The 25,996-nt window shown below is 35.9% G+C and overlaps 1 protein-coding gene across 2 annotated transcripts in view; it reads left to right on the forward strand.

The window, feature by feature from the left end:
• The window catches only part of PLOD2 (procollagen-lysine,2-oxoglutarate 5-dioxygenase 2), a gene marked incomplete at both ends in the record, with an annotated part of 104,389 nt that extends 78,977 nt beyond the window's left edge, over positions 1-25,412 (forward strand). Inside the window, 12 exons of one of the 2 annotated variants that reach the window (XM_080695924.1) lie at positions 4,347-4,472; positions 5,983-6,104; positions 8,105-8,209; positions 13,000-13,125; positions 15,501-15,642; positions 17,044-17,106; positions 18,164-18,277; positions 20,818-20,883; positions 22,361-22,465; positions 24,474-24,620; positions 24,737-24,862; positions 25,257-25,412. In XM_080695924.1, coding sequence (XP_080552050.1) covers positions 4,347-4,472; positions 5,983-6,104; positions 8,105-8,209; positions 13,000-13,125; positions 15,501-15,642; positions 17,044-17,106; positions 18,164-18,277; positions 20,818-20,883; positions 22,361-22,465; positions 24,474-24,620; positions 24,737-24,862; positions 25,257-25,412 — 1,398 coding nt within the window. The remainder of the gene's footprint in view (positions 1-4,346; positions 4,473-5,982; positions 6,105-8,104; positions 8,210-12,999; positions 13,126-15,500; positions 15,643-17,043; positions 17,107-18,163; positions 18,278-20,817; positions 20,884-22,360; positions 22,466-24,473; positions 24,621-24,736; positions 24,863-25,256) is intronic. The other variant, XM_080695925.1, reaches the window with a different exon arrangement.
• Between the last annotated feature and the right edge of the window lie 584 nt (positions 25,413-25,996).

The raw sequence follows: 25,996 nt of genomic DNA on the forward strand, positions 1-25,996 counted from the left end.
AACTTGCTAGAATTTTTTTTTTTTTTTATGGCAGTACCAGGAAATTAATCCAGGGACATTCTACCTCTGAGCTATACCTGAGCCCTTTTATTTTGAAACAGGATCTTGCTAGGTTGCTGAATGTGTGGCTATGTTGGTGAAGCTGTCATTGAACTTTGGATTATCCTGTCTCAGCCTCTCAAGTATTGAGATTATATTCATGGACACCATGTTTAGTGTAGTTTAGCTTTGTGTGTTTCTGAACTGTTGTTGAAAGCAAATCCAGCCAATAAGTAAACTCAGTAAAAAAGGCTTGGTTGTTGGTATTTTAAGAACATGGTAAGATTGGGTACATTTATTTTATTTCAGTTTTTTTTTCTGTGAAAGTATTGAGTTACTTTAGATTACTTTTATTGGTGTTTGATTTTCAAATTTGATTATTTGAGAAATAATACTATATCATTATCTGATTAAACACTAAGTAATTTATAGCCTAACTCATTTAAATAATCATAAAACACCTAAAGTAGTACTATTCACTCAGTTTTATAGATGAGAAAATTAAAATACATAAATGTAAGTAATTTGCTTTCAGGGACACAGTTTTTTCTTTTTTTCTTTTTTTATCTTGTCATACTGGGGATTGAGCCCAGAGGTACAGGGGCATTTACCTCTGAGGTACACCTCCAGCACCTTTGATTTTTTTTTTTTTTAGTTTTTTTTTTAGTTTTGACACAATATGTTAAAAAATAAGTTTAAATTAATTAACTATTTAATTAAAGGCTGGCTCTGAGGTAGAACTCCCTTGGGTTTAATCCCAAGTATTTAAAAAAATTGTGTTCTGTGTATATGGGTAGTTAAGTTCCCAAGTATAGTATAGCGCAATTTCAGATGAGGGAAATAAGAAATTTCTTTACATGTAAAAATAGTAGTGGCTAAAAGGTTGGACGGAGGGTTAAATGAGATTTTTACACACACATAAGTGACCACGTACTGTCCTCAAACAACCTAATCACCCTCAAATCTCACAGCTTCAGCCTTTCTAGTACTGGGATTACAGCTGGGCCTCATTCCACTCTGCAGAGGGGGACAGGTCACAATTTTTAATCATCAGAGTGTGGATTTGAATTTAGGGGATATAGTTCCAGACCCAATGCTTTTGAGCACTGTGCATGATTACATGCATGTCATACTGTAAGCCAAGCTTGGTGCTGCTTATACATGCTACACGGAGAATCCTAGCCATAGCTTATTATTTGTACTTTGAAGGTGAGGACGCAATTGAAAATCATTTATCCATAAAACATTTTATGTTTCTTTGTTCTCTCATCTGACAGAGTAGTTTTAGAACATCCCATAGGAATTTTATTCTTTCACAAAATTTCCCAAATAACTAGGAAGAATATTCAGAGTATGAACAATTGGATTATAAGGAGTGATTTTTGTCATTAAGGCTAATTTCTCCTTCTCATTCTCCATAAATTTATTGAATGTCAGACAAGTAAAAGCACCAGGCACTTATAAACCTCGGGAATATAACTCTGGCAGCTCTTGGTTGGTACAGATGCAAAATATTTTCAGTGTAATGTGCTAGAGCTCCTGATGTAGTTTTTATTCTTATCACTGGAGGAGAAGAAAGAACGACTTGTCTACATGTTGGAGCTTCTGGATCAATCCCTGTTTTACTAGAAAATAAAACTGTTTGGCCAGTCTTTCAAATAACCAACTGGATGTTTTCTACCTGGAAAGAATGCCAGCACATTTCTGAATGAAGCTGCATCTTGAAGATGTTTAAAAATTCATCCTGATCTCTTTTGCAGAAAATAGTGTTGTCCTCTGGAGGGAGAATTAATGTTTTTTTTTTTTTTAATCTGTTTTGTTTCCTATTTATATAAACTTTCTGGTGCAAAGATAAAAAATCATTCATAGAAAAAAAGGGTTTCTTGGCACATGGAAATAAATAACTTGGTTTTTTCCTAAGCTATTTTGTCTGTTAAATTGTGTTAGAAAAGACAGCTGTTCGTTACTTGGTGCTAAAAAAAATTTAAAAAAGCTACTAGATTCTTTATATGTAGTGATTATATAATAAGAACCTAAGTTAAACTTTTGCTGGTAGTTCCAGGCATAATGATATGCCTGTCACTCCAGTGCCTGGGAGGCTGAAACAGGAAGATTGCAGGGTCCAACCAGCCCCAGCGATTTATTGAGACCTTGCTTGAAAAATGGGGTGGGAACTGGGTCAGGGCTAATTGGGTGACTTGTGCATGGATGTCTCCACCATCTTGTACCCCATTAAGATGTATGACTATGATGCGCCAAAAATAATTAAAAAAAAGAAAATAAATAAGTTTAAATTAATTAACTATTTAATTAAAGGCTGGCTCAGAAGTAGAACTTTCCTGGGTTTAATACCAAATATTTTTAAAAAATTGTGTTTTGTGTATACAGGTAGTTAAGATCTCAAGTGCAGTGTAGCACAATTTCAGATGAGGGAAATAAGAAATTTCTTTCTATGTAAACATAGTAGTGGTTATAAGGTTGGTAGGAGGGTTAAATGAGATTTTACACACACATATGATGACTATATAGAAGGAATATATAAAATGATGCTTTCAAGGTACCTACTCTCAATATTTTAGAATTTAATAAATGTTAACTATTACATTGTCATCATTGGGTGTAGATTAGTAATGGAGAAGTAGTGTGCAGAAGCCCAACTCTTTTCCTTCTAACCTAACTGCTAAATCCTATTTTCCTCCCTATAAACCTAGAATAATAAATAGGATGCTAGGAAATTCAAAGGCCATGTGAGAGGGAGGGCCGTGATCTGCTTTTTTTTTTTTTTGGTGGTGGTACTGGGGTTCCTGGAAGCCCTTCTACCTCCGGGCTACAGTCCCAGACCTATTTTATACTTTTTATTTGGAAACAGGGTCTCTTAAGCCAGCGCGGCTGGCTTCGAACCTGCGCGATCCTCCTGTCTCCGCCTCCCAAGTGCGGGGATTACAAGCGTGCGCCACCACGCCCGGCTGACCTTTTTATTTTTATTCTTTTAAATTTTAGATTTTTATTTAATTACTTATTTATTTTTATGTGGATTATATTGAAAATGGCATACATTCACACAGTGCTTGGTGCCCTCTCCCACCCCCTACTTTCCCTCCCCCCCCAACAATGAGTGTCCAGGCTGACCATGCTACATTCACACTTAGACACGTATTCAGATGTAGCTCCTCCATTAATCAACCTCAGCCTTATTCCTCCTCTACCCTTCCATTCTAGCTGTGCTGAGGTTTCTCCTCCATTATGAGGAGTTTCTCTGGTATTTCTAATACTCCCTAGTTTGGGAAGACATGGCTTTTGAAAGACATTATGAAGAAGTCTTTATATAGCTGTTTTATTTACACTGTTAAATGGTTGTTCATTTTGATTTGTATTTGCCTGTCTAGTGATAAATTTTTCAAACCAGAAGCTTTCATTCCTTTTGCTAAGTAGTTTCTCTAACAAGGACTAATATATACAATGAATATTTCAGAAGTTTTCTTACAATGAAAAAAATACTGTACACTAAAACATACCTAAAGAGGATTTAAGAAAGCACATAAAATAGATATAGTATATTAAGGAAGGCAGAAAATAAAATGTATTATAGATAAAATAGCTTTTCTTATATATAATATATAATATATATGTAATATATAATGTAATATATAATATAATATAATATATAATGTAATATGACATAATATATAATGTAATATATAATGTAATATGACATAATAATCAGTAAAAGAAAATATTGGAGGTTAGAAATAAGGGCTGAAGTCCTCCATGATTACATTATTTGAGCTACAAATAACATGTGTAACTTTAAACCATGTAAACAAAGAGGGAAATACAATTAGCATCCTCATTTACTTACTTATACTTTCATTGGTGCATTGTAGTGTCACCTCATAATCTCATTCAGGTGACAGGGACATGCATACACACAGTACTTAGATGAGGCTTGCAAAATCGCATTCACATCTGAAGACATTTCTCAATTGATGGGACATCAGAAGGATTCTTTGTCTAGAAGAGTAAGATGTATTCCTAATTACACCCCTAGAAAGAATATGATAGTGAGCTTCCTTTTTCAACTTACCATACCAGGACCTGGTTCAGTAAAATCACTTCGCAAAGAATCCACAAATGTTTTTTTCCAGTGTTAGAGAAATGCCATGGGACAGTTCAGAGATTAGCAGATTCTGTTGAACTTAGGTTCTAGTATTCCCCCCCACCCCCGTGGTACTGATTAAGATTTTAATAGAATTTAAAGTCAAACTACATTCACGATCATTTGTTTTTGTGTTTGCTGTAAAACACAGGTCCATCCAAATGTAACAATTGGTGTTTTCATTGAGCAACCAACTCCTTTCTTACCTCGATTTCTGGACTTACTGTTGACACTGGATTACCCCAAAGAAGCACTTAAACTCTTTATTCATAACAAAGTAGGTATTTGAGAAAGGACTGTTTCATGTAAAAACCATTTCTAATCTTAATATGGAACTATTTGTTATTTGTGTCTGAAAAAAATGTATTGTTTTAATTCCAAAAAATTGTGGAAAAGTTTTGCAATAATTACTGCCCTACCTTCTTTGACTTCAGGATTTTAGACTTTTGAGCTATAGGAAACTGCCAGTTGCTAGCGCTCAAACATGGCTGAATATTAGCCATTTTCATGTTGTCCCACTGAATACGTAATAAAAACTGTGTTAAAGGGCATTGTATTCTTGGGTGTTTGAGTTAATTTTACTACTTCCAGAGACTATACTGTTGTGCTTGGTCCCCCAAAGGCCAAGGATTTTGATACTGTTATGTCCTTTGAAAATACTCAGAGCGTCCCAAACCCTTTCCACATATCATCTAAACTTAAAAGACCCTTTTTGTTAGTATTTTTGCATGTAATCATCTTTTTCCTGTTTGAAATTGTGTGCTATTTTCTTTCTTTTGTCTTAATATATTTTGCTTACTATTGTTCCTTTTTTCATAACGTACAGCTCATCATTTGCTTTTTCCAAAAGATATTTTAAATTTTTACAAAGCTAGTTTAAATGTGTTTAAAAGAGTGATATAGTGAACATTTGATTCGTGAAGTATGTTGGAATATACGATCTTACATGAAAGTGCTCTATTTTTATGCATTATACTTATTTATATTTACCCTGCTTTTGTAGGGCCTTAAATCACTTGATGGCAGAAGTTTTTAATCTTATTTAAGATGAACTCTGCATAGCTTTTATGTGATAAGTGATCTTAACAAGCTGTGAAAATCTTCACGTTTTCAGAAAACTTAGACTTATGCATCAAAAGCTCTAAAATGCTTTAGTGATAAAGATGATCTCATCTGAATTTTACCACATTTGAATCAAACTAGATAACTTTTATGTTGATGATATTGCTATTATTTTTCTGCAAGATTTTGTTGAACTTTCCCCTTTTTTCTAAATATATATAATTGCTTACATGAAAAATAATTTTCTCTGCTTCAAAGAATATTGTAGTGTTTCATTTTATAAAATATGATTATTTATAACTCAAATATTATTTCACTTAATACTTTTTTCTGAATTTTTTAACACCCATGCCTAAGATTTTCAGGCTCCAAGCCATATTTTTTCTCTTGAGTTGAAAATGGTTTTTTATTACCCAGGACTTAAGTACTCATGCAGCACCTTGGGAGAATTTGAATATTTATACAACAACCTGTATGGTAGTAGATATTGAAATTTTATAAAGTGTCTTCTTTTTTAAGAATATTGATGTGTATATATTTTAGATTCTTCCTCTAATATTTAGGTGATATTTAAATGTAAAATAATTCATGTGATTATTAGTTTGTCTAATTTAATGATGCATGAATTATGGAATTCACAACTCTGAATGTCAAGCATTCTCTACCAACTGCAGTCATCTTGTCTCTTGTTCTGCCTAATTTCTGATTTTTCAAATATGTTACAGGAAGTTTATCATGAAAAGGATATCAAGGCATTTTTTGATAAAGCTAAGCATGAAATCAGCACTATAAAAATAGTTGGACCAGAAGAAAACCTCAGCCAAGCTGAAGCTAGAAACATGGGAATGTAAGTCATAGTCCATTGGATTAAGTTCAGTAAATTAGTCTACTGAAGAAACTTTAAGAGAAAACAAATTTCCCACATATAATGTACTAAATGGCTGTCTCAACTGCTTGCATCTCCGTATGTTTGTGTGTGTGTGTGTCTGTGCGTGTGTGTGTGTGTGTGTGTGTGTGTGTGTGTGTGTTGTCTTTATATATGTGTTTGCATGAGAAAAAGGTCATGGGAGCTATTGACATATTTCTTTTTTCTTTTTTTGCGGGTCTGGGGATGGTACCCAGGGTCATCATTCGACCTCCAAGCTACACCCCCTGCCCTATTTTTAATTCTTTATTTTGAGACAAGGTCTCACTAAGTTGAAGAGGGCCTCACTAAGTAGCTGAAGCTGTCCGTGAACCATGATTCTGTGGACTCCGCCTCCCAAAATGCTGGGATTACAAGCGAGTGCCACTGCTCCCGGCTTGACCGATTTCTTGAATGGCAAGGAATCAAGAAATTTAATCAAGCTCTGAACTGAGCTTAGACCTAGATGGTAAAAACCCAGAAAAATAACTAATAACATTACTAAGTGATTGAGTTTAAGATAACTGCCTGATGTTTGTGGGTGATAAAACCATGTGTTGTATACTGAGGGGCCAAAGAGGTTTCCCTAGCTACCACAGTTACCTGCTGATCTAGAAAATACTGTAATCCTCAGTAGAGGTACTTTAGGTCCTGTGTTTAGCCCCTTCAATACTTCAGATAGACTGCTCATAAACCTCTGGCAATAGCAAAACAGCCATTTATTCAGTGAATGTGAACTGAACAAGCCTGGCAGTGTTTAAGCGCTGCTGGTAATAAAGGGAGGATATGGTGCCTTCTCCTCTTGAGATATTCTTTCTACTACTGACCCATAGGCTTTGTGCTGTGGATGCTCAGGGACATAGCAATATCTTCTGTCTAGGACTGTCAGGAAAGAGGAATTATGAACAACCAAAGTGATGCTTTTACTAATTGATGGTTCCAGAGTTATTCATTGGAGAATTCCTTTGGTCCACATTCAAAACTTAAATTTTCTAATTTCCACACATTTGTTACAGGTTTCTCTGCCTGGTTTTCAGTGTGGGCAATTGCTTAGAAAAAAATGTAGGGTTGAGATACAGAACTACCAGGAGCAGAAAATGATAAGCGGGACCAGAAGCGGGGGAGCAGAAGTCAAAAGTAGGACAGAGAGAACCCCAAATACAGAAGCCATGGTGTGGCAGAGGTCACAAGCCGTCAGTATATCATGACTGGCTCTCTCTTCATTCTTCCTGCTGATAACACTGCAGACTAGCAGCAAAAAAAATCAGGTACCAGAGTAAGAGCCCCCCACATAAGCAGAAAGAATTCCGTGCAAGCCAAGTTTAAAAAGCACTGATACCTAGTCATACATGGCTGCCTCAGGATGCACTTAAAACTGAGTTGGAGATAGGAGATTGCATGTGGCAGGACTGTGTGCTTCTGTATGCAAAAAATATTTTGATTTGGGAGAAAAGGGATAAAAAGAACAATTGGGCATGCTTATAATCTCAGTACTCAGGAGGTTGAGACAAGAGGATCATAGGTGTGAAGCCAGTGCAACTTAGCAAGCCCTTGTTTCAAAATAAAATAGGGCTGGGGGTGCAGCTCAGTGGTACAACACTCCTGGGTTCTGTTCTCAGTACTTCCTTCCCCCACAAGAATAAATACATTGGGGTAAATTATTTTCTACTTTCAGAAATGCCAAATTGTACACTTCCATTCACAGTGGATGTTTTATGCCTTAAAAAAGTTAGGGACTAAAATGTATTCTGCCTGGCCTAAAATTGTGGTGTTGATCTCCTTGTGTTATATCACTGTTAATAAGTCGACCATTTTATAATTCAATTTTGATTGGGAGATATGTGAGAGAAACTTTATTGTATGTGTAAGTGTTATGCTAATATTTTCAACTAAAAGATATTGATGTTACCTAATTCTAATTTTATTTTCTTTTTTAACCTCAGGGATTTTTGCCGTCAGGATGAAAGGTGTGATTACTACTTCAGTGTGGATGCAGATGTTGTTTTGACAAATCCAAAGACTTTGAAAATTTTGATTGAACAAAACAGGTACTAAGACTTGATGTTCATTTAATAAAATGATGGTTTTCCATATCTCTGTGGACACACTGTTCTTATCTGTGTTTAGTAAATTGAGGTCAACTATATGAATATTTCTACATCTTATAAACTTCCATGTCTAATGAAGTACTTTTCATTTAAAGGAGTCATATAGGCAACAGCCATAAGGTGGCTAGAAGTATTTTATATTAATTATATTTGCCAATGTGGCTTATTAGTTTCATTTAACATGTTTCTCTGTTTAAATCTAGGTGAAATTCTTCATGTATCTGATAACAAGTAAAATTGAGAACTGCTTTATTCCCTCTAGATATTTTTTTAAGGAGAATGTTGTAAAACTTGTCACCTAAAATGTATTGCACAGAGAGTTGTTTTCTTAGAATCTCTCTGACTTCAGATTCTAAGAAGCTAGGAAGTGATCAAGATACCATAGAGACTTCAGATAGATACCATAGAGACTTCAGATAGATACAAGAGAGACTTCCCAGTGGAAACAGAAAATTTGCATAGAGGAAGTGGGTGGGGAAGGGAAGATCAATGTAGGAAGCACTTCCATGGACATTGTATGCCTATGTGAGAATACCAATGCCAATCTCAATATCATGCATGGGGAAAAGGGAGAGAGGAGGCAGCCAGGGGAAAGCCCGCCAAGTGCCATGTGCATGAGTGTCACTGTCACTATGACTTACGTTATGATGTGAGACCATAATGCACTAATGAAAATACAAAAAAAGAATCTGAAAGAAATTTCAGAGGTATATAGCCATATTTGTGGTATTACTGAACTAATTACCACTGGGTACTACCTTCTTCCATTAAATGAACTGAGATAAGAAAAAGATACTGTATACATCCACTTATACTGGCCTTAATCTTCATTTTTTTTACAACTGCTACTCCTACTAGTCTTATTAATACTAGTAGATCATCTTTAATGAGTGCTTATTAAGTATCAAGTATTGTGTCAAGTATGTTTACATGTACTAACACAATTATTTTTTCATGACAAATAGAATGTGCAACAAATAAAATGTTGAATGACCTTTTGTTATTTTGCTAAGTTCAGTGTATGGGGAATCTCACAAATAGCGTACATGTCACTAAAACCTGTCAATTTGAAAATTTAGTTCTTACTTCAAAATCCAAGGGCTCTCAGTAGAAATTTGTATCTGCAGCCCCACTGTGTAACTATCCCTAGACACTTGCCTATCTAACACGTTATAAATTGTGAACAATTTTCCAAGACGTTTTAATTAACTTTTGATTGTTTGACAAGGAAAAGCAAGTAAGTAGGATGTTCTAGAGATACAGGATAGAGTAAGATTTTAACCCTTAAAACCTAGTGGCATTCAGTAATATTTTCATAAATTTACCTTGTCAGTTTCTTCTCACTTTGATTGAATTGTGCATATGTATTTAATACTATTTAGATTTTTATGACACTCTAGTAGGTATTTAATAGCTATTATCTTTTTTCTTTTATTGATGCATTGTAATCATCCATGTTGATGAGGTTCAGGGCGATAGGGGCACACATGCACACAGCACTTGTCCAGCCCTTCCCAGTTCCCACCCCACTCCCTCTCCTTCCCCTCCTTCCTGTGCTCAGTACAGTGACTGGCTTTGGTGAGTTTATGTATGTACATCATGTCCATTGAGGTGTCTCCCTCCCATCTCCCTCTATTAGGTCCCCTCCTTCACGAAGGTTTCTCCTCCTTTGTCTCGAGTCTCTTCTGTGTTCCAGTTTCTCCCTAGCTTCTGAATACGAGGGAGAACATTCCACTTTTCACTTTTTGTGACTGACTTAATCTCACCTAACTTACTATGCTCCAGTTCCATCCACTTCCCTGCTAGTGACATAATTTTGTCCTTTATGGTTGAGTAGAATTCCATTGTGTGTGTGTGTGTGTGTGTGTGTGTGTGTGTGTGTATTCCATAATTTTAAAATTCATTCATATGTTTTTTTTGTGTGTGTGTTACTGGGTGGTGGAACCCAACCCAGGGTCTTTCTACCTCCGGGCTACACTCCCAGCCCTATTTTTATAATTTATTTGGAAACAGGGTCTAAGTTGCTGAGAGCCTCACTAAGTAGCTGAGGCTGGTTTTGAACCTGTGCGATCCTCCTGTCTCAGCCTCCCAAGTGCTGGGATTACAAGTGTGTGCCACCATGCCCAGCTAATTCATAAGTTGATAGACATAAGCTAAACAAATTCCTACTATTTCATATATATATATATATATGTATATATATATACATATATATATATATATGAAAAAGTTTTATTTGTCAAAAGGTTTAAAACATTAATATTAAAATTGAATCCAGGGGCATTCTACCTCCAAGATATACCTCCAGCCCTAATTTTTATTCTTTATTTTGAAACAGGGTCTCACTAAGTTGCAGAGGGTATCCACTCTCTTCTTCCTCTCCTTAATGTAAAGAACAGGGAAAAATAAACCAAAATATTCATTTTGCACGTGTGTTTATTACTTACTTATTTTTATGGTACTGAGGATTGAACCCCAGGGTCCTACACATGCTAGATAAGTGTTCTGCCACTGAACCACATCGCTAGCCCATATATATATATATATATATATATATATATATTATATAAAATTTTTTTTTTTTGGCAGTACTAGGTATTGAACCCAGGGGCATTCTACCTCCAAGATATACCTCCAGCCCTATTTTTTATTCTTTATTTTGAAGCAGGGTCTCACTAAGTTGCAGAGGGCTTCACTAAGTAAATGAGGCTGTCTGTGACCTGCGATCCTCCTGTCTCAGCCTCCCAAGAACTGAAATTATAAGCATATACCACCATACCTGGCTATTTCTTTTAATATTAATGTTTTAAACCTTTTGACAAATAAAACTTTCTTCATAAAGAACTCTGTTCCCTCTCGAATTCTTGCCTCTTGGATTCAAGAGGGGAACAGCTATGTTTAAAATTCCAGAGATTCTTTGGAGTTATCAGAGGTTTAGGTTGTTGTGATACTGATGGTTCTTGCCTCTGTATCCAAACCTGCAGTGTATATACATTTCTTATGTATATTTCCATGCTTATTTCAACGCTGTGAGATTTAGGAACTGAAGGTCAGAGGGACAGGGAATGGTATCCACTCTCTTCTTCCTCTCCTTAATGTAAAGAACAGGGAAAAATAAACCAAAATATTCATTTTGCACATGTGTTTTTTATTTGCTTATTTTTTTGGTACTGAGGATTGAACCCCAGGGTCTTACACATGCTAGGTAAGTGTTCTGCCACTGAACCACATCACCAGCCCATTTGCTGGTCTTAAACTTGCAATCCTCCTACCTCAGCCTCCCAAGTTGCTGGGTTTATAGGCCCGTGCCACCACGCCCAGTGGCAAGTGTTCTCTGTTTGTATGTGGAAGAGAAAGATCCCAGCTGATCTTCACAAGCTTAGGTATGGCAAAGTAGGTTTTGTGTGGAGCCTGGTTGGTCCGTATACTTTTTATTGGAGGAGTTATGTGAGCTTTTCTTCAAAATTGCCTGGCACCACTCCATTGGAAAAGTAATTCGAGAGGAAACTCAGACTTTGTTTTCTCTTGTGGAAAAATGTGGACATTCCAAATTAGGTTTCCCTAGGGGAAAATCTGGTGTGTTTTAAATGTGTAACTGTACTTATCTCCAAGGCACTGCTTTCCTGAGAGATAGTGAAACAGAATACTGTGGGTGTTTTAATCCCTTCTAATGCTGTAACAAAATACCACAGACCGAGTAGGTTATAAACAATTAAAGTTTATTTAGCTTACAGCCCTGGAGGCTGTGAAGTCTAAGATCCAGGACTGCATTATGTGGCCTACTCAAAACTCAGAATATGACAAAGTCTCCCTTTTATAACTAACCTGCTCCCCAAATACAGGCTCTTAATTTATTCATGAGGGCGGTGGCCCCATGACTTAATTATTTTTTAAAGTCTCATTCTTCTTCAACGTGATCAAAATTCAAATGAGTTTTGTGGGGCAGTTTCAAACTATATTTTGTTTTCTGAAATAAAGGACCAGAAAAATGTTTGGTATTGCCAGAGCTACCTTATTGTAACCACAGTCTATTTTAAAAGTCATTAAAAAAAAATGGAAACATACCTTAAAGTAATTTGGGACTCAGTTTTAGGAAAACTGGCCTGTTTACAAATGTCTCAGCCCATCTTAATTTTTTTTTCAAGCTCAACAAATGTTTATTGGCTCCTTTAATGCACCAGGGGCCTTTCCGTCTGCCTAGTCAGAAGAAAACTATTTGATTCATTTAGTATAATCTCTAAAATACTTGAATTAGTTTAACTATATAATTATGGTAGTTTCATTCTTTTGAATGTAAGATACTTTTAAAAATCGTTTTTACACTTCTTATTAAAATATTCAGGGAAACGCACCAAGACCTGTGTAGTTTGTATGACTGTGTTGGTTTGTAGGACTCTGAAACTTACTGTGATGTATAATCACAATGTACCAACAAAGGCATCAACAGTGCCTGTGCACAGAATTAACAAGAAATAAATATGAATGCTTGCTTTTATGTAAAATTTTTTTCAATGACTTTTTCCTTTTGGTTCTTGTTTTTATGAAGCGTAATTGAAAATTAGCAGTATGCTCATTAAGGAAAAGGTGTTGAGAAGGATTTTCTTAGATTTTAGTTTTTGGATGATCCACAGGCATGTTAAATGAACTTTATTGTGTTTATCACATGCTAAGCTCAAACACATAACTTTTTGGTGTTTTTTGTAATGATGTTTTGGCTTATATCTCTTTAGAAAGATCATTGCTCCTCTTGTAACTCGTCACGGAAAGCTGTGGTCCAACTTCTGGGGAGCACTGAGTCCTGATGGGTACTATGCTCGATCCGAGGACTATGTGGATATTGTTCAAGGGAACAGAGTGTAAGTTACTCAATTTAACCTTTTATTGTGACCACTATAATCTATATTATGTTGATATACCTAAGATTTTTTTTCTGTATATCTAATGGAAAATTGTGAAATTCTTAGGATCCTAAAATGCTTGTCCTAATATTTTAAAAATTTGTTTTGAAATTTCTAAATCTTTAAAGGAACTTTAAAACTTATTGTAGAAATTTTTAGAGAGAATGTGACTACTATGAATACCCATTTGAGGATAGGTAGAAGAATAATACTCTTCAGTTAAATTTTTGAAAAAGGAATCTAGTTAACTTATTTAGTAACTATGATTAAGGTTTGTTTTGATAAATTTTAAAATTATATATAAACAAACAATGACACAGAATAAAAATATAGCCTCTCTGATATTCCCAATTGCATGGCTTTTAAAAAAAATGTGAAATAATCTATCTTCTGCTTTAAAGATAAGTTTCTTCACCAGTATTTGGTTTTCATTTTGAGATATTAGAACATTTATGCAACAGAATGTGTACATGAGAATATTTAGTTCAGAGACCATGGTTGATAATGTCAGTTCTCAGTTCTCAAACATTTCAACTCAATCAAAAAGAGGAAACTTGTTGTAACTAGAAAGATGTGCCTCAGAATTTAGAAAAAAAAATCACTTTTTTAAAATAGTTGAGTGTCAAAAGATGCTTTGCTTGGGGAAATATTAATTAGTATAGGAACTTTCCCTTTGGGTGATATAAATATGATAAAAGCTTTTCTTAGCTGTAATTAAAAACCATGAGAGCTGAGAAACCACTATTAATATTTTGTTGTTTCAAAGTACTTTCCTTGACTCTGAGATGACTTATGTAGACCGGATGTCTGATATGATCTGTGGGTACTGCAGAAATGATCACAGATATAGGATAGATGGTTTATGTTTATGGTTTATAGTGATACATTACTATTTTTGTTTTAAGTACTGGTGATTTTCTGTCTCAGATCCTGTCATTGTTGTCTTAAGTGTAAGGAAAAGAATAGGGTAGAGGCTTTTGATCTAGTTCATAGAAGAATTGGCATCATCTCTAGAAACGTAAGAAGTGAAATCTTACCATGTGTGCTTGCATTTTTCCCCCTTAAAATTGAAACACTCAGCCGGGCATGGTGGCACATGCTTGCAATCTCTGATCTTGGGAGGCAGAGACAGGAGGATCGCGCAGGTTTGAAGCCAGCCGCGCTGGTTTGAAGCCAGCCGCGCTGGTTTGAAGCCAGCCGCGCTGGTTTAAGAGACCCTGTTTCCAAATATAAAAAGTATAAAATATAAAAATTATAAAAGTATTTTATTGATCACTAACCCTTTTATCTGGGAGTGTAGCCTGGAGGTAGAAGGGTTTCCAGGAACCCCAGTACCACCAAAAAAAAAAAAAAAGGTGAAACACTCCACACTCCACCAACGATTAATTTCTGAATTCAGCTAACATATTGCATACTTCTTAAGGTCATTTTTTTGATGCTGATCTAGTAAGACAAAATGATATCATATTACTTTTCATGTCCAACTACAAAGTCCTTGATTAAGATTTTCCCTTTCTCGACTCTAAAAGCAGCAGAAGCAGTCCTTCAGGAAAAACTGTTCTTCTTCCATTCCTGGGAAATGAGTCATATTCAGTGTGCAAGTGAGGAGGTAGATGGGGGAAAGAGCCTGAGCGATAAAAGAGTCTCCCGGCCAGCAGTGGACGTCCAGCTTGATTTCTTCATATCCTCCTTTTTTTTTTTTTCTTGCAGAAGATTTGAAGATGTGAGATAGCTTTATGAATGTCAAGAGAGTAGAGCCTAGGGGAGTTTTAGGCTCTTTCTGGGTATGTGCTAGCAACAGCTGTCTCTTAGGAACAGGGGAATGCCCTGGTTGACAGTGTTTTCCAACCTCAGTGGTATAAGAACTCGTGTTCGATGTTCAGTTTCCAGTGTGAAATCAGAATATGAACTCAGTGCTAACAGCCAGCTGTCAAGAGCCAGTGCCAGCCGGTTCTGCCACACCCTTGATTACATGTTTACTATATTTGCCATAAAACTTTTACATCTTAAATAGAAAAAAAATTCTGTAAAATCGAATACTGTGATCCGATTGCAAAAAACTGCAAAAACTGTCATAACAACAAAAGAATGCCAACCAGATAGGTACCAACCCAACTGAAATTTAACTTTATCTAGACAATGATTTGTCTCTTAAATCTCATTAAAACATATCTTATAGATGTCAGAAATAATCAAATATGTATTGTGTGTTGATTGAAATATTTACATATAAAAATGTAAACACAGCATTTATTTCGAAGACATAAAAATAAACGTTGGTATTATTATATTTAGCATTTGTGGTATTCTTAGACTGTCTCTCCTACTTTCAGGGGAATATGGAATGTCCCATACATGGCTAACGTGTACTTAATTAAAGGAAAAACACTTCGTTCAGAGATGAATGAAAGGAACTATTTTGTTCGTGATAAACTGGATCCCGATATGGCTCTTTGTCGAAATGCTAGAGAAATGGTAAGATCCACACTGGCGACTGCTTCAATGTTTTTATAACATGGCTTGCTTCACCAGTTGTTGTGTTTTTTATTTCCTTTTTCTTTCTACTTTGTAAGTACTAGCCAATTTTTTTGGTTCCGTTTTCAAACATGAGGGTGGTTGTGGAGAATAATTTGTGAATGTTTACTGTAGAAGCAGTTTGAAAAATTTAGGATTAGGCTGACTCATAAGTAACATAGTAAGATTTCAATAATAAAGATGAAGCTGTTAAATACAAAACAGCTTTGCAGCTGGGCATGGTGATACACAACCGTAATCACAGTACTTGGGAGGGAGGCTGACACATAAGATTGTAGATTCGAGGCCAGCCTCAGCAACTTAATCAGATCTTGTTTCAAAATAAAAATAAATTAGGGTTAGAAGTGTAGCTCAGAAGTAGACTGCCCCTAGATTCAATCACCAGTACATAAAAACAATCAGCTTTCCTCTTTTAAGAACGCATCTTTATTTTCACTAAAAATTCCATAATTGCACTTGACCCAATTTAATTATATAAAATTTGAATGGAACAATAATTGGGCATTTAAAAAGACCATACTTCTGTTCTGAAATATGTACCCGTGTTTTCTCTAATTAGGTATAAATTAGAACTTTATTGACTTTGCATTTTTTAAAAAGCAAAAATTTTTTTTAATCACTAACTAGAAAAAAGGCTCAGGTATGTGGGATATTTACTCTACATGGAAAACTAATGACCCAGTACTATTCTACAAATATACTTTCAATATAAAACTATTTCTACATATATGCTTTCAGCATAAAACTTAAAGTGCTGTAGAAAATAGTTTGCTTTTCAAAATGTGTTAAATAGGTCTTAAAACATCTTTATATGACTGCCTGTTTTAGAAATGGTAGAATTCCTTTATTTCCATATTGATATAAGTCATTGTGGCTTTGAGAAAAATCAGAAAAGTTGGCAAGTATTTTTTTTCTTAGTTTAACAAAGCATGTTTTATTTGAATGTATTTGTTTTCCCTACAGATCTATGTGCATTGTTATTACTGAATCTCTTCAGTTCCTGTGACTGTATTTTGTGCTCATGTTTGGCTAATTTCACTCAACGGCGCATCCTGGAATGGCCTCTAACTCATTTTTTTTTTTTCCTTTGTCTTGATTATGTGTCTAATGAGGTTTTGCTAAGGAATGAGCTTGGATATATGTTTGACAAAAAAAAAATGCTGTAAGGGCTGGACACATTTCTATGTGTGCGCTATGAGCTTTGCTTGTCCTGCATGTTTTTGTATGAAGGACATTTCAGAATGCGAGTTTTTCACCAAAAGCTGCTGTTTTTATCTAGCAAAGAATACCTGAGGGAGCGGGTGCGCAGGTCAACTTACCCAATGCTTCTCTTCATTTTAGACCTTACAAAGGGAAAAAGACTCCCCCACTCCGGAAACATTCCAAATGCTCAGCCCCCCAAAGGTGTTATTTTTATTTATTTATTTTTTGTTGGTATAATTAAATATGCTATATGGTTGATTGCCTAGCAGTGAAAAAAAAATTTAAGTTCCTTCTTTGCATTAAGCTTGGTAAAATGTTGGTATTCTTGGGTTGATGATGATGATGGTGTGTGTGTGTGTGTGTGTGTGTGCGCACGCCAAGAGCTTTCTGTGGTTTTTGGGGGACAATCTCAGTCAACTCTTGGGTCTTTATACTGATTTTCATTTTATAGTTGCCAGGTGAGAAAATTAACCAAATCTGTTTCATTCACTTTGCTAGGAATTTTGCTTTTGGGGGGGGTCAGGGAGAACGATGAGGTAGGAGAAGGTATGAAGTCCATCTTGATTAAAGAATTGAGATACAGGATCTCCTCATTTATTTTATTGATCACTAACCCTTTTATCATTGAAACAGGTAAAAAAAGAAACATCCTCGCCTCAGTTGTGTTGGATGTATTTATTTGGTTTGTGACTAGAAGATTTGTTTTATTTATTCATTCATTCATTTATTTACTTTATTTATTACTTATTTATTTTAGCTGCCTTTAGAATGCATGACTAACTCCTGTCTTTACTCTTTAAACATTAGGATAATAAAAGAATGAATTACACAGATGAAATAATATGGTACTTTGAATTCTCGTTTAAAACTGTTGTCTTCTTTGAAAGGAAAAGGAAAGCCAAAGGAAATTGTACATTGTTGTTTCAGAAATATTTCTTGCTTTCAAACAGGATTTTTTCCCCCATGTCTTCGTCTAGGATCAATGAGAAAAGGATAAAACAATCCATCCTTCTTTTTTTTTTTTTTTTTTTTTTTGCATTTGCTAGTGCTGTTAATTTTGTGTGGTATCCAAATATCCAAATTCATATTTAAATTTTTATTTTTTAAAATCATGCATATTTCATATAAAAATAAAGATGCATGGTCATGAGTGAAATTATAAAATTTGAAATTAATATATCTTATATATCCTTCCAATAGTTAAATTTATTTTTAAACTTTCCTCTAAGATTAATACTACTATTTTTTTGGCATGTAGGGTGTATTTATGTACATTTCTAACAGACATGAATTTGGACGACTATTATCAACTGCTAATTATAATACTTCCCATTATAACAATGACCTCTGGCAGATTTTTGAAAATCCTGTGGTATGTATTTTATATTCAGCTTCATTTATTATTTGAGATCCAATTGCTCTAAATAGTTGTAAGTTGGTTACTAATGATATTAAATATAAGAATAATTTTAAAATAAAATGATTATATTTGTGATTTATAGATTAGACCTAAATTTGGCCAAGAACTTTTTAAATTAAGAAGTATTTTGCCAGGCATGGTGGCCCACACCTGTAATTCTAGTACGTGAACGGTTGAGACAGGAGAATCATAGGTTCAAGGCCAGCCTCAGCAACTTAGTGAGACCCTCAGTAACTTAGTGATACTCTGTTTTAAAATTAAAAAATGGTAGAGTAGGGTGGGGGAGTAGTTCAGAGGTAAAATACCCTTGGTTTTATCCCAAGTACTAGATAGATAGGTAGAAAGAAAAGAAAGAAAGAAAGAAAGGAAGTAAGGAAGAAAGAAAGAGAGAGAGAGAATTCTTTGAGAAAAAAATGTTTCTTTGGTTTCCTCCCAAATCTCCATTTAATTCAAAAGTACCATCCTATTTTTAATCACAACTTCAGAAAAATGTTTACAAGTAGCTCACATTTGACGGTACTTTGACCTTCAAGAAAAAAGTTCAAGAAGTTAATTACCTTATCATTTTATCAAATTTTTGACAGTTTTGTGACTGTATACCAAAGAAAGTGGGAGAAAATTGCAGGGTAAGGTGATTATCAACATGTAAAGTCTTGAGTAAAAGAAACTATTTTCTTTCAACGTCTAAAACTTCTTTGTTTTTTTAAGATTTGAATCAGATAGTAAATAGCTCTTTTTTATTTTACAGGGACTTCTTTCATTTAGTAAAGTTCACACATTTTTCAGGGGGGAAAATGCGCTCTTGAATAATCATCTCTGTCATGCTGCTGTTTTAAGACTTTCCCCTGCCAAGAGTAAAAGTTTTAAATTACAAAGACTCGATTCACCTGATGAAAATTGTCTTTTATTTTGTAGGAATAGCAGAGCGCTAGAAATAGTAAATTTAATAGTTCCTGAGTACTTTGTCGAATAGAAAATGAGTATCTTTTGACATTTTGGTATTTTAAGGGTACTTTGTCCCAATTTAGTTGCACATTTTCATCTTGCATGGGAGTGGAATTGAAGAGAGTCCTTTGTATGGCGAGGGGAGAATTACATATTTTATTGAATCTCTTGGTATTTTGTGGAATGGAATTATTTAGCTTCTTGGATCTCATATTAACTTCCTGGTAAAATGACTTAAATTATATCCTGAATTTTAGATATTTGTGTAAGGATCCAAATCATTGGAAATTGCAGGGTGAAAATATTAGAAATGAGTGGGAATGACATCTCTTTCCACGATGTTCTCTGCTATTTGCAGATCAGTCTGGTCATCAATAGGCTGAGATGTCCCATGGCAAAATACTCAGTGACTGACCCAGTATTAGAATTTCTTAGAAATTAGTCAAGTCACAGTTTGCTCAATAACTTGAGAGTTCTTCTAAAATGAAAAGTTAGTATTAATACTACCAATGTAAAATTTTAGGAGCTTTTTTCTTTAACTCCCTCCCCCCCCAAAATTTAAAAATGCTACATAGGAGAAATAGATTTTAAATTTTTCTCATATTTTAGAACCAGAAACCTGATATTTGAAGAAATAATGAGATAGTGCAGAAATACAATCATAATAACTATATACTATGTATAAATTACTTTTCATAAAGGATTAGAAAGTATATTTAGTTTTTCCATATCAAAAATGAGCTTCAAGCTGGGCATGGTGGTGCACACCTGTAATCCTAATACTTGGGAGGCAGAGACAGGAGGATCACAGGTTCTAAGCCAGCCTTAGCAATTTAGTGAGGTTTTCACCAACTTGGTGAGACCCTGATTCCAAATAAAAAATAAAATGAGCTGAGGGTGTGGCTCTGAGGTATAATGCCCCTGGTTTCAATCCCTAACACCACAAAACACAACAAAATAAAATAAAAATAAGCTCCATATAATATAAATATTGAAAATGCAAGGAAAGGCAGTAATTTAAATTTTATTTAAAAAGTTAAAAAATTGAGAGGTTTTCACGAAAGATGTGTAAATAAGATCTTGGTTAATGGATTTTATTGCTTATTGTATACTTTGTTTTTCTTTTGGTGCTAGACATTGAACCCAGGGCATCACCCAAGTTAAGTGGGCACTCTACCATGGTGTCAGGCCCCTCAGCCCATTTCTTACTTGTAATCATCACACATTTAATTCCACCTGTATTTAGGCACAAAATTTACCATACAATTCTAGTCATAGTAAGATCATTCAACTTTTAATATTCTAAGGCATGAAACTTCATAACAAAACTTTAAAAAAACATAAAATTTTGTGTTTAATGGGATGATGTGAACATATATAGAATTAGACAATGACTAATAGGTAAAATTAATTTCTGAAAATTCCTAATTTGTCCAGTATATGTAGCCATTTTTAAGTTAATTGCTAAATTGTATATACTTTATATTTGCCAGTAAATTAGTTATGATAAAGATATTTGCTTTAATTGTATGATTCTTTCTTGATAGGATTGGAAGGAAAAGTACATAAATCGTGATTATTCAAAAATTTTCACTGAAAATATAGTGGAACAGGTTTGTATTAATGATTATAATGATGTCTAGAGATTTTTTTGCTGCATTTTCCAGAAGGGATCATTATTAGTGGAATATTACTTCCTAGGACAATGTGAATGTAGATAAATAATCCTTAGAAGTCGTATGTTGTTTTTTTTTTACCACTTTTACAGTTTTAGGATCATATACTTATAAAAGAGAGATTAATAATAAAAAGATAGTAATTTAAAAAATGCTCCTAGCTGGGCGTGGTGGCGCACGCTTGTAATCTCAGCATTCGGGAGCCTGAGACCGGAGGATTGTGGTTTGGGAACAGCCTCAGCTACTTAGTGAGGCCCTCCGCAACTCAATGAGACCTGGTTTCAAAATAAAGAATAAAAAATAGGGCAGGAGGCATAGCTCAGAGGTCGAATGCCCCTGGGTTCGATCCCCAGACCCGCAAAAATAAATAAATAAATAAATAAATAAATAAATAAAAATAAATAAATAAAAATTTAAAAAAATTAAAAATGCTCCTAAGTGTGGTAGCTTTGTGAAATCACTAAAGGAAATTATTGACAGATCTCTGGTGTTGTTGACTTCCCTCTTTAAAAATTCATCTTTGGAAGATCAACTTTTTCTGAAAGATTCGTCTTATCTTTGAGAGACCTTTGAAAAAATGTTGGTGGGACGGTAAATTAGTTCAACCACTATGGAGATCAGTGTGGAGGCTCTTGAGAAGACTAGGACCCAGCTCTACCACTCCTTGGTATCCCTCCAAAAGAATTCAAGACCGAATGCCGTCGTGATACGTGCATATGCATCTAGAGCAACATAATTCACAATAGCTAAATTATGGAATCCACCAAGGTGCCAGTCGGCAGATGAGTGGATCGTGAAAATGTGGCGTGTATACGTGATAGAATTTTATTAAGCCACAAAGAACAAGAAAATTATGTCATCTGCAGGAAAATGGATGGATCTAGAGAATATTAGGCGAAGTGAGATCGGCTGTTCTCACAAAGGCAGGGTTGACTGTTTTCTCTCATCTGTAGAAGCCAGAGGAAAAAAATAGAAAACAAAAGGAACTTTAAATAATCTATGAGAGAGACCAATTGGATGGTGGAAAGAAATGGTGTGAAAGGGAAAAAGGGAAAAAAGGAAGAACTGATGAAGGAAACACTTTAGATGATGCGATGCCCATGTATGGCTATATCACTAATAATCTCAGCCTAATAGACAGCGAGGGGTGAGTCGTGTGGCCAGACCTGAAGGAAAACACACCAAGACCAGTGCATGCCTTATGCCTTCTAAAAATTGTACAGTATCATCACTTCTGAGATGTACCATTATGTTATATACCATGAGAAAAAAGAAATACTACTAATTAAACTGGTAATACTTCCTGTCACTTAATTTTTTAAAAATCTTATACGTAGCTAAAGAACTATTTTTGGCTTACTCTGATACTGATGGTATTTTGTCTTCATTCTAATGGTGGTGCCCTATTTTATAGCCTTGCCCAGATGTGTTTTGGTTTCCCATATTTTCTGAGAAAGCCTGTGATGAACTGGTAGAAGAAATGGAGCATTATGGCCAGTGGTCTGGGGGAAAACATCACGTAAGTTGTAATTCCACACAAGGAACTAAAGTGTTCGCATGTTTGGGCAGGGTGGGGACTGAATATTCAGAGTTCGGAGAGGATGTATCATCTTTTGCCATCCATCTCTGTTGCCTTGATATAAATGAACTGGCTGGCCAATGTTATCAGCAGGACTCTCTTTCCAGCCTAATTTTGCTGCCAGCTAATTGCTTAACACTTAGAGATCAGTTGTCTGCCTGGTCCCCAGTTTCTCACTTATGCCTGTAATGACTGTGTGTGGTCCCCAAGGTCTGTGTCCTGAGGTTGGAATTGCTTAGATGACACATGTCTTCAAGATTGATAACGAACTGGATGTGGTAGCCCACTCTTGTAATCCCAGCGTTTGGGAGGCTGAGACAGGAGCCTCAGCTACTTAATGAGCCCCCTTGCAACTCAGTAAAACCCGGTTACAAAATAAAGACTAAAAAATAGGGCTGGGGTATGGCTTGGAGGTGGTATGCCCCTGGGTTCCATTCCCAGTTCCTCAGGGGAAAAAAAAAAAATTGATATCAGCCCTCTCTAAGGCCACTCACTCTTTATTTCCTACATTTTCAAAAATTCTATGACTAACTTTCTCTGTAAACACAGGAAAGAGGGATCTGTTTTGAATGTCTTTGGTGTAAGTGCTTTGCATTTACATTTAGCTAAATGCCAAGATGACTTGGCAGGAAGTATTACTGATATTGGTTTCATGTATTTTTTTTCCTCTGAGAATCCACAGATCCAAGGACTTTTAGTGTAATACTCTGGAATATTACTGCATCTGCCCAATTAATGTCCCCAAACTATTGTAATGCTGAAAATAGAGTTAGGGGGTTGTGAAGGAGGTAAACACCAGCTGAGGTATCAGAAAAGCTGCTTTAATCAGAACCTGGCACCTTCAGGGTGAAGTCAGCCGGCCATGGGGAAAGGACCTATGAGCCCTGTGTCTGAAGAGTCATACTTAGTCCCAGTCTGCTGGCAGGGTGTGGCAGGGTGTGGGAAGTGTCCGTGCTTTAAGTGGGAGTTTTGGGGGCTGGGAATAACAGTGTGGGAACACCGCTCACAACATCTGGAACCTCCTGATACCTGGGGAACCTCCTGATACCTGGGGTCTGCCTCACAATGCCTGGGATTCTCGTGATATCTTCACTTCTGTTCTGCGGGGTTCCGCCTCCTGTCCCCACTGTGGGGTCACGTGGGGGGACCCGGCCTACCAACTATAACTAGTTGATCAGGGAGAGGAAAGCTCAAAATATAAGGAAGAAGTTGAAGAAAGTATATTGTGTGGTAATGAAAAACAAGCATTAAGAGACTTTGGGTTTTTCAAAATAAAACGTGGCAAGGAATGTTGCTTTTTGTAGTTGGTAATCAAAAGGATAATGTCTTAGTCAGTTATTTTGTTAGCAACAAGCATCCTGACTAGGATGGTTTCAGAGGTTCAGTTCATGGTTGGCTGGCTCCAGGGCAGAAACTTGGTGGCAGTGTGTGGGAGAGGGAGAGGGAGGGAAGGGACCAGGGACAGATATCACCCCAAGGTCACACCTCCAAGTGACCCACTTCCTCCGTATACACTCCACCTCTGAACCTCACTGCCTCGGAGTCCAGGCTTGAGTATGAACTTTTAGGGACACGCTCCAGATCCAAGCCTTAACAGCTGGGTAAGTGAAGTTTATGCCCATCAGTCAACTGAGACCTTGGAGGGTCCTGATAAAAAGCCATTTTAGGAAAGCTGTGAGAGACATACGGAGCCTGTCTTACTTATTATTTTATGGTTAAACCTCACGTATCATTTAATTAATAGAAAAAGGAGTTTACTGACCGCAGCACTTTGCTTCTTCATTAATACACACCAAAGGCTATGTTATTTAAGCAATATTGATCATTTTGTAATGAGAACAGGTGGTGTACCATAATTGAGCAACTGTTATTTTCATTATCTATGGATGAGTTATGATTGGAAAAAAAGGTCTCAGATAACGTCATGATGTGTTCATGCTCTTTCCAGGATAGCCGCATCTCGGGTGGTTACGAAAATGTCCCCACAGATGATATTCACATGAAGCAAATCGACCTAGAGAAAGTCTGGCTTCATTTTATCCGGGAGTTTATTGCACCTGTTACACTGAAGGTTTTTGCAGGCTATTATACAAAGGTAGTTACCCTCCCAATTTTCCAGCTTACTCCTTACCAGTTTCTAACACAAATTTACTTTAAAAAAATGTGTTTTTTTTCTGAAGCAAATTTACTGGCCAACTTTGCTTTTCCCAGGGGTTTGCACTATTGAATTTCGTAGTAAAATACTCCCCAGACAGGCAACGGTCCCTTCGCCCTCATCACGACGCCTCAACTTTTACCATCAACATCGCTCTCAATAACGTGGGAGAAGACTTCCAGGTAATTACGATTGGTGTTTTTAGGCTGTTCAAAAGAAAAGTACCGCCGGGCGTGGTGGCACATACTTGTAATCCCATTTGGGAGCATTTGGGAGGCTGAGTCAGGAGGAGGATGGTTCACAGACAGCCTCAGCTACTTGGTAAGGCCCTTTGCAACTCCGTTTAAAAAAAAATAGAATAAAAAACATAGGGTCATGGGTGTAGTTCAGTGGTAGCATGCCCCTGGGTTCCATCCCCAGTACCTTGCAAAAAAGAAAAAGAAAAAAAAAAGTGCCATTGTGAAAGGGGGCACTTGCCTCTTTCAGATTCTGCTTGGATGGATGATTTCACCCTTGCAGTTTGAAAATTAAAAAATTCAAATTAATGGTGAATTTGTTTTGACTTTTTTTTTTTAGGGAGGTGGATGCAAATTTCTGAGGTACAATTGCTCCATTGAGTCACCACGCAAAGGCTGGAGCTTCATGCACCCCGGGAGGCTGACACATTTGCATGAAGGACTTCCTGTTAAGAACGGAACGAGATACATCGCAGTATCATTTATAGACCCCTAAGTTGTTTTCTTTCCATTGAAGGGGATTTCCTTTCGGAATGCATGGCGGGCATGAACACACTTTTGAAGTTGTGCTTGAGAAGATGAGAGGGATATTTAAAGAACTTCAGTGGAACAACTTCATTTGGGGCCAAACTTTGGAAAAACTTTTCTATTTTTTTTTTATAAAAAAATCATTTGATGTTTCTTAACGTCTGCTCTGAGCCTTAAAACAGAGGGTGAAGAAGAAAAGATAAAGTGGAAGAAAATATTTATTTCTATGCATTACTGTCTCTGAGAATAGGGACCGTTTTCTGAATTTGTGTTTTGAGTTGATAGAATATTCAGGTACAAACGTATAAGTATTCAATAGGCCTAATAATATGTTCTTATTTAAAAATGTCTGAGAATAACTTTATTTATCGACATGTGGGGGAAATGTAGGATGTAATGGATGTAAATGAAAATTGACAAGTTTTCGAACTTTGGAAATCTGATTCTTACTGCATTTTTATGCAATTATGTGTTTGTTTTCTTTTTAACCACCTAAGTGGGTTTCTTTTACAGTAGTTACTAAGTTTGTACAAAGGAAGCATTGCATAAATT

This window comes from Muscardinus avellanarius (assembly GCF_963383645.1).
Source record: "Muscardinus avellanarius genome assembly, chromosome: 5".
In the NCBI taxonomy this organism is placed as follows: Eukaryota; Metazoa; Chordata; class Mammalia; order Rodentia; family Gliridae; genus Muscardinus; species Muscardinus avellanarius.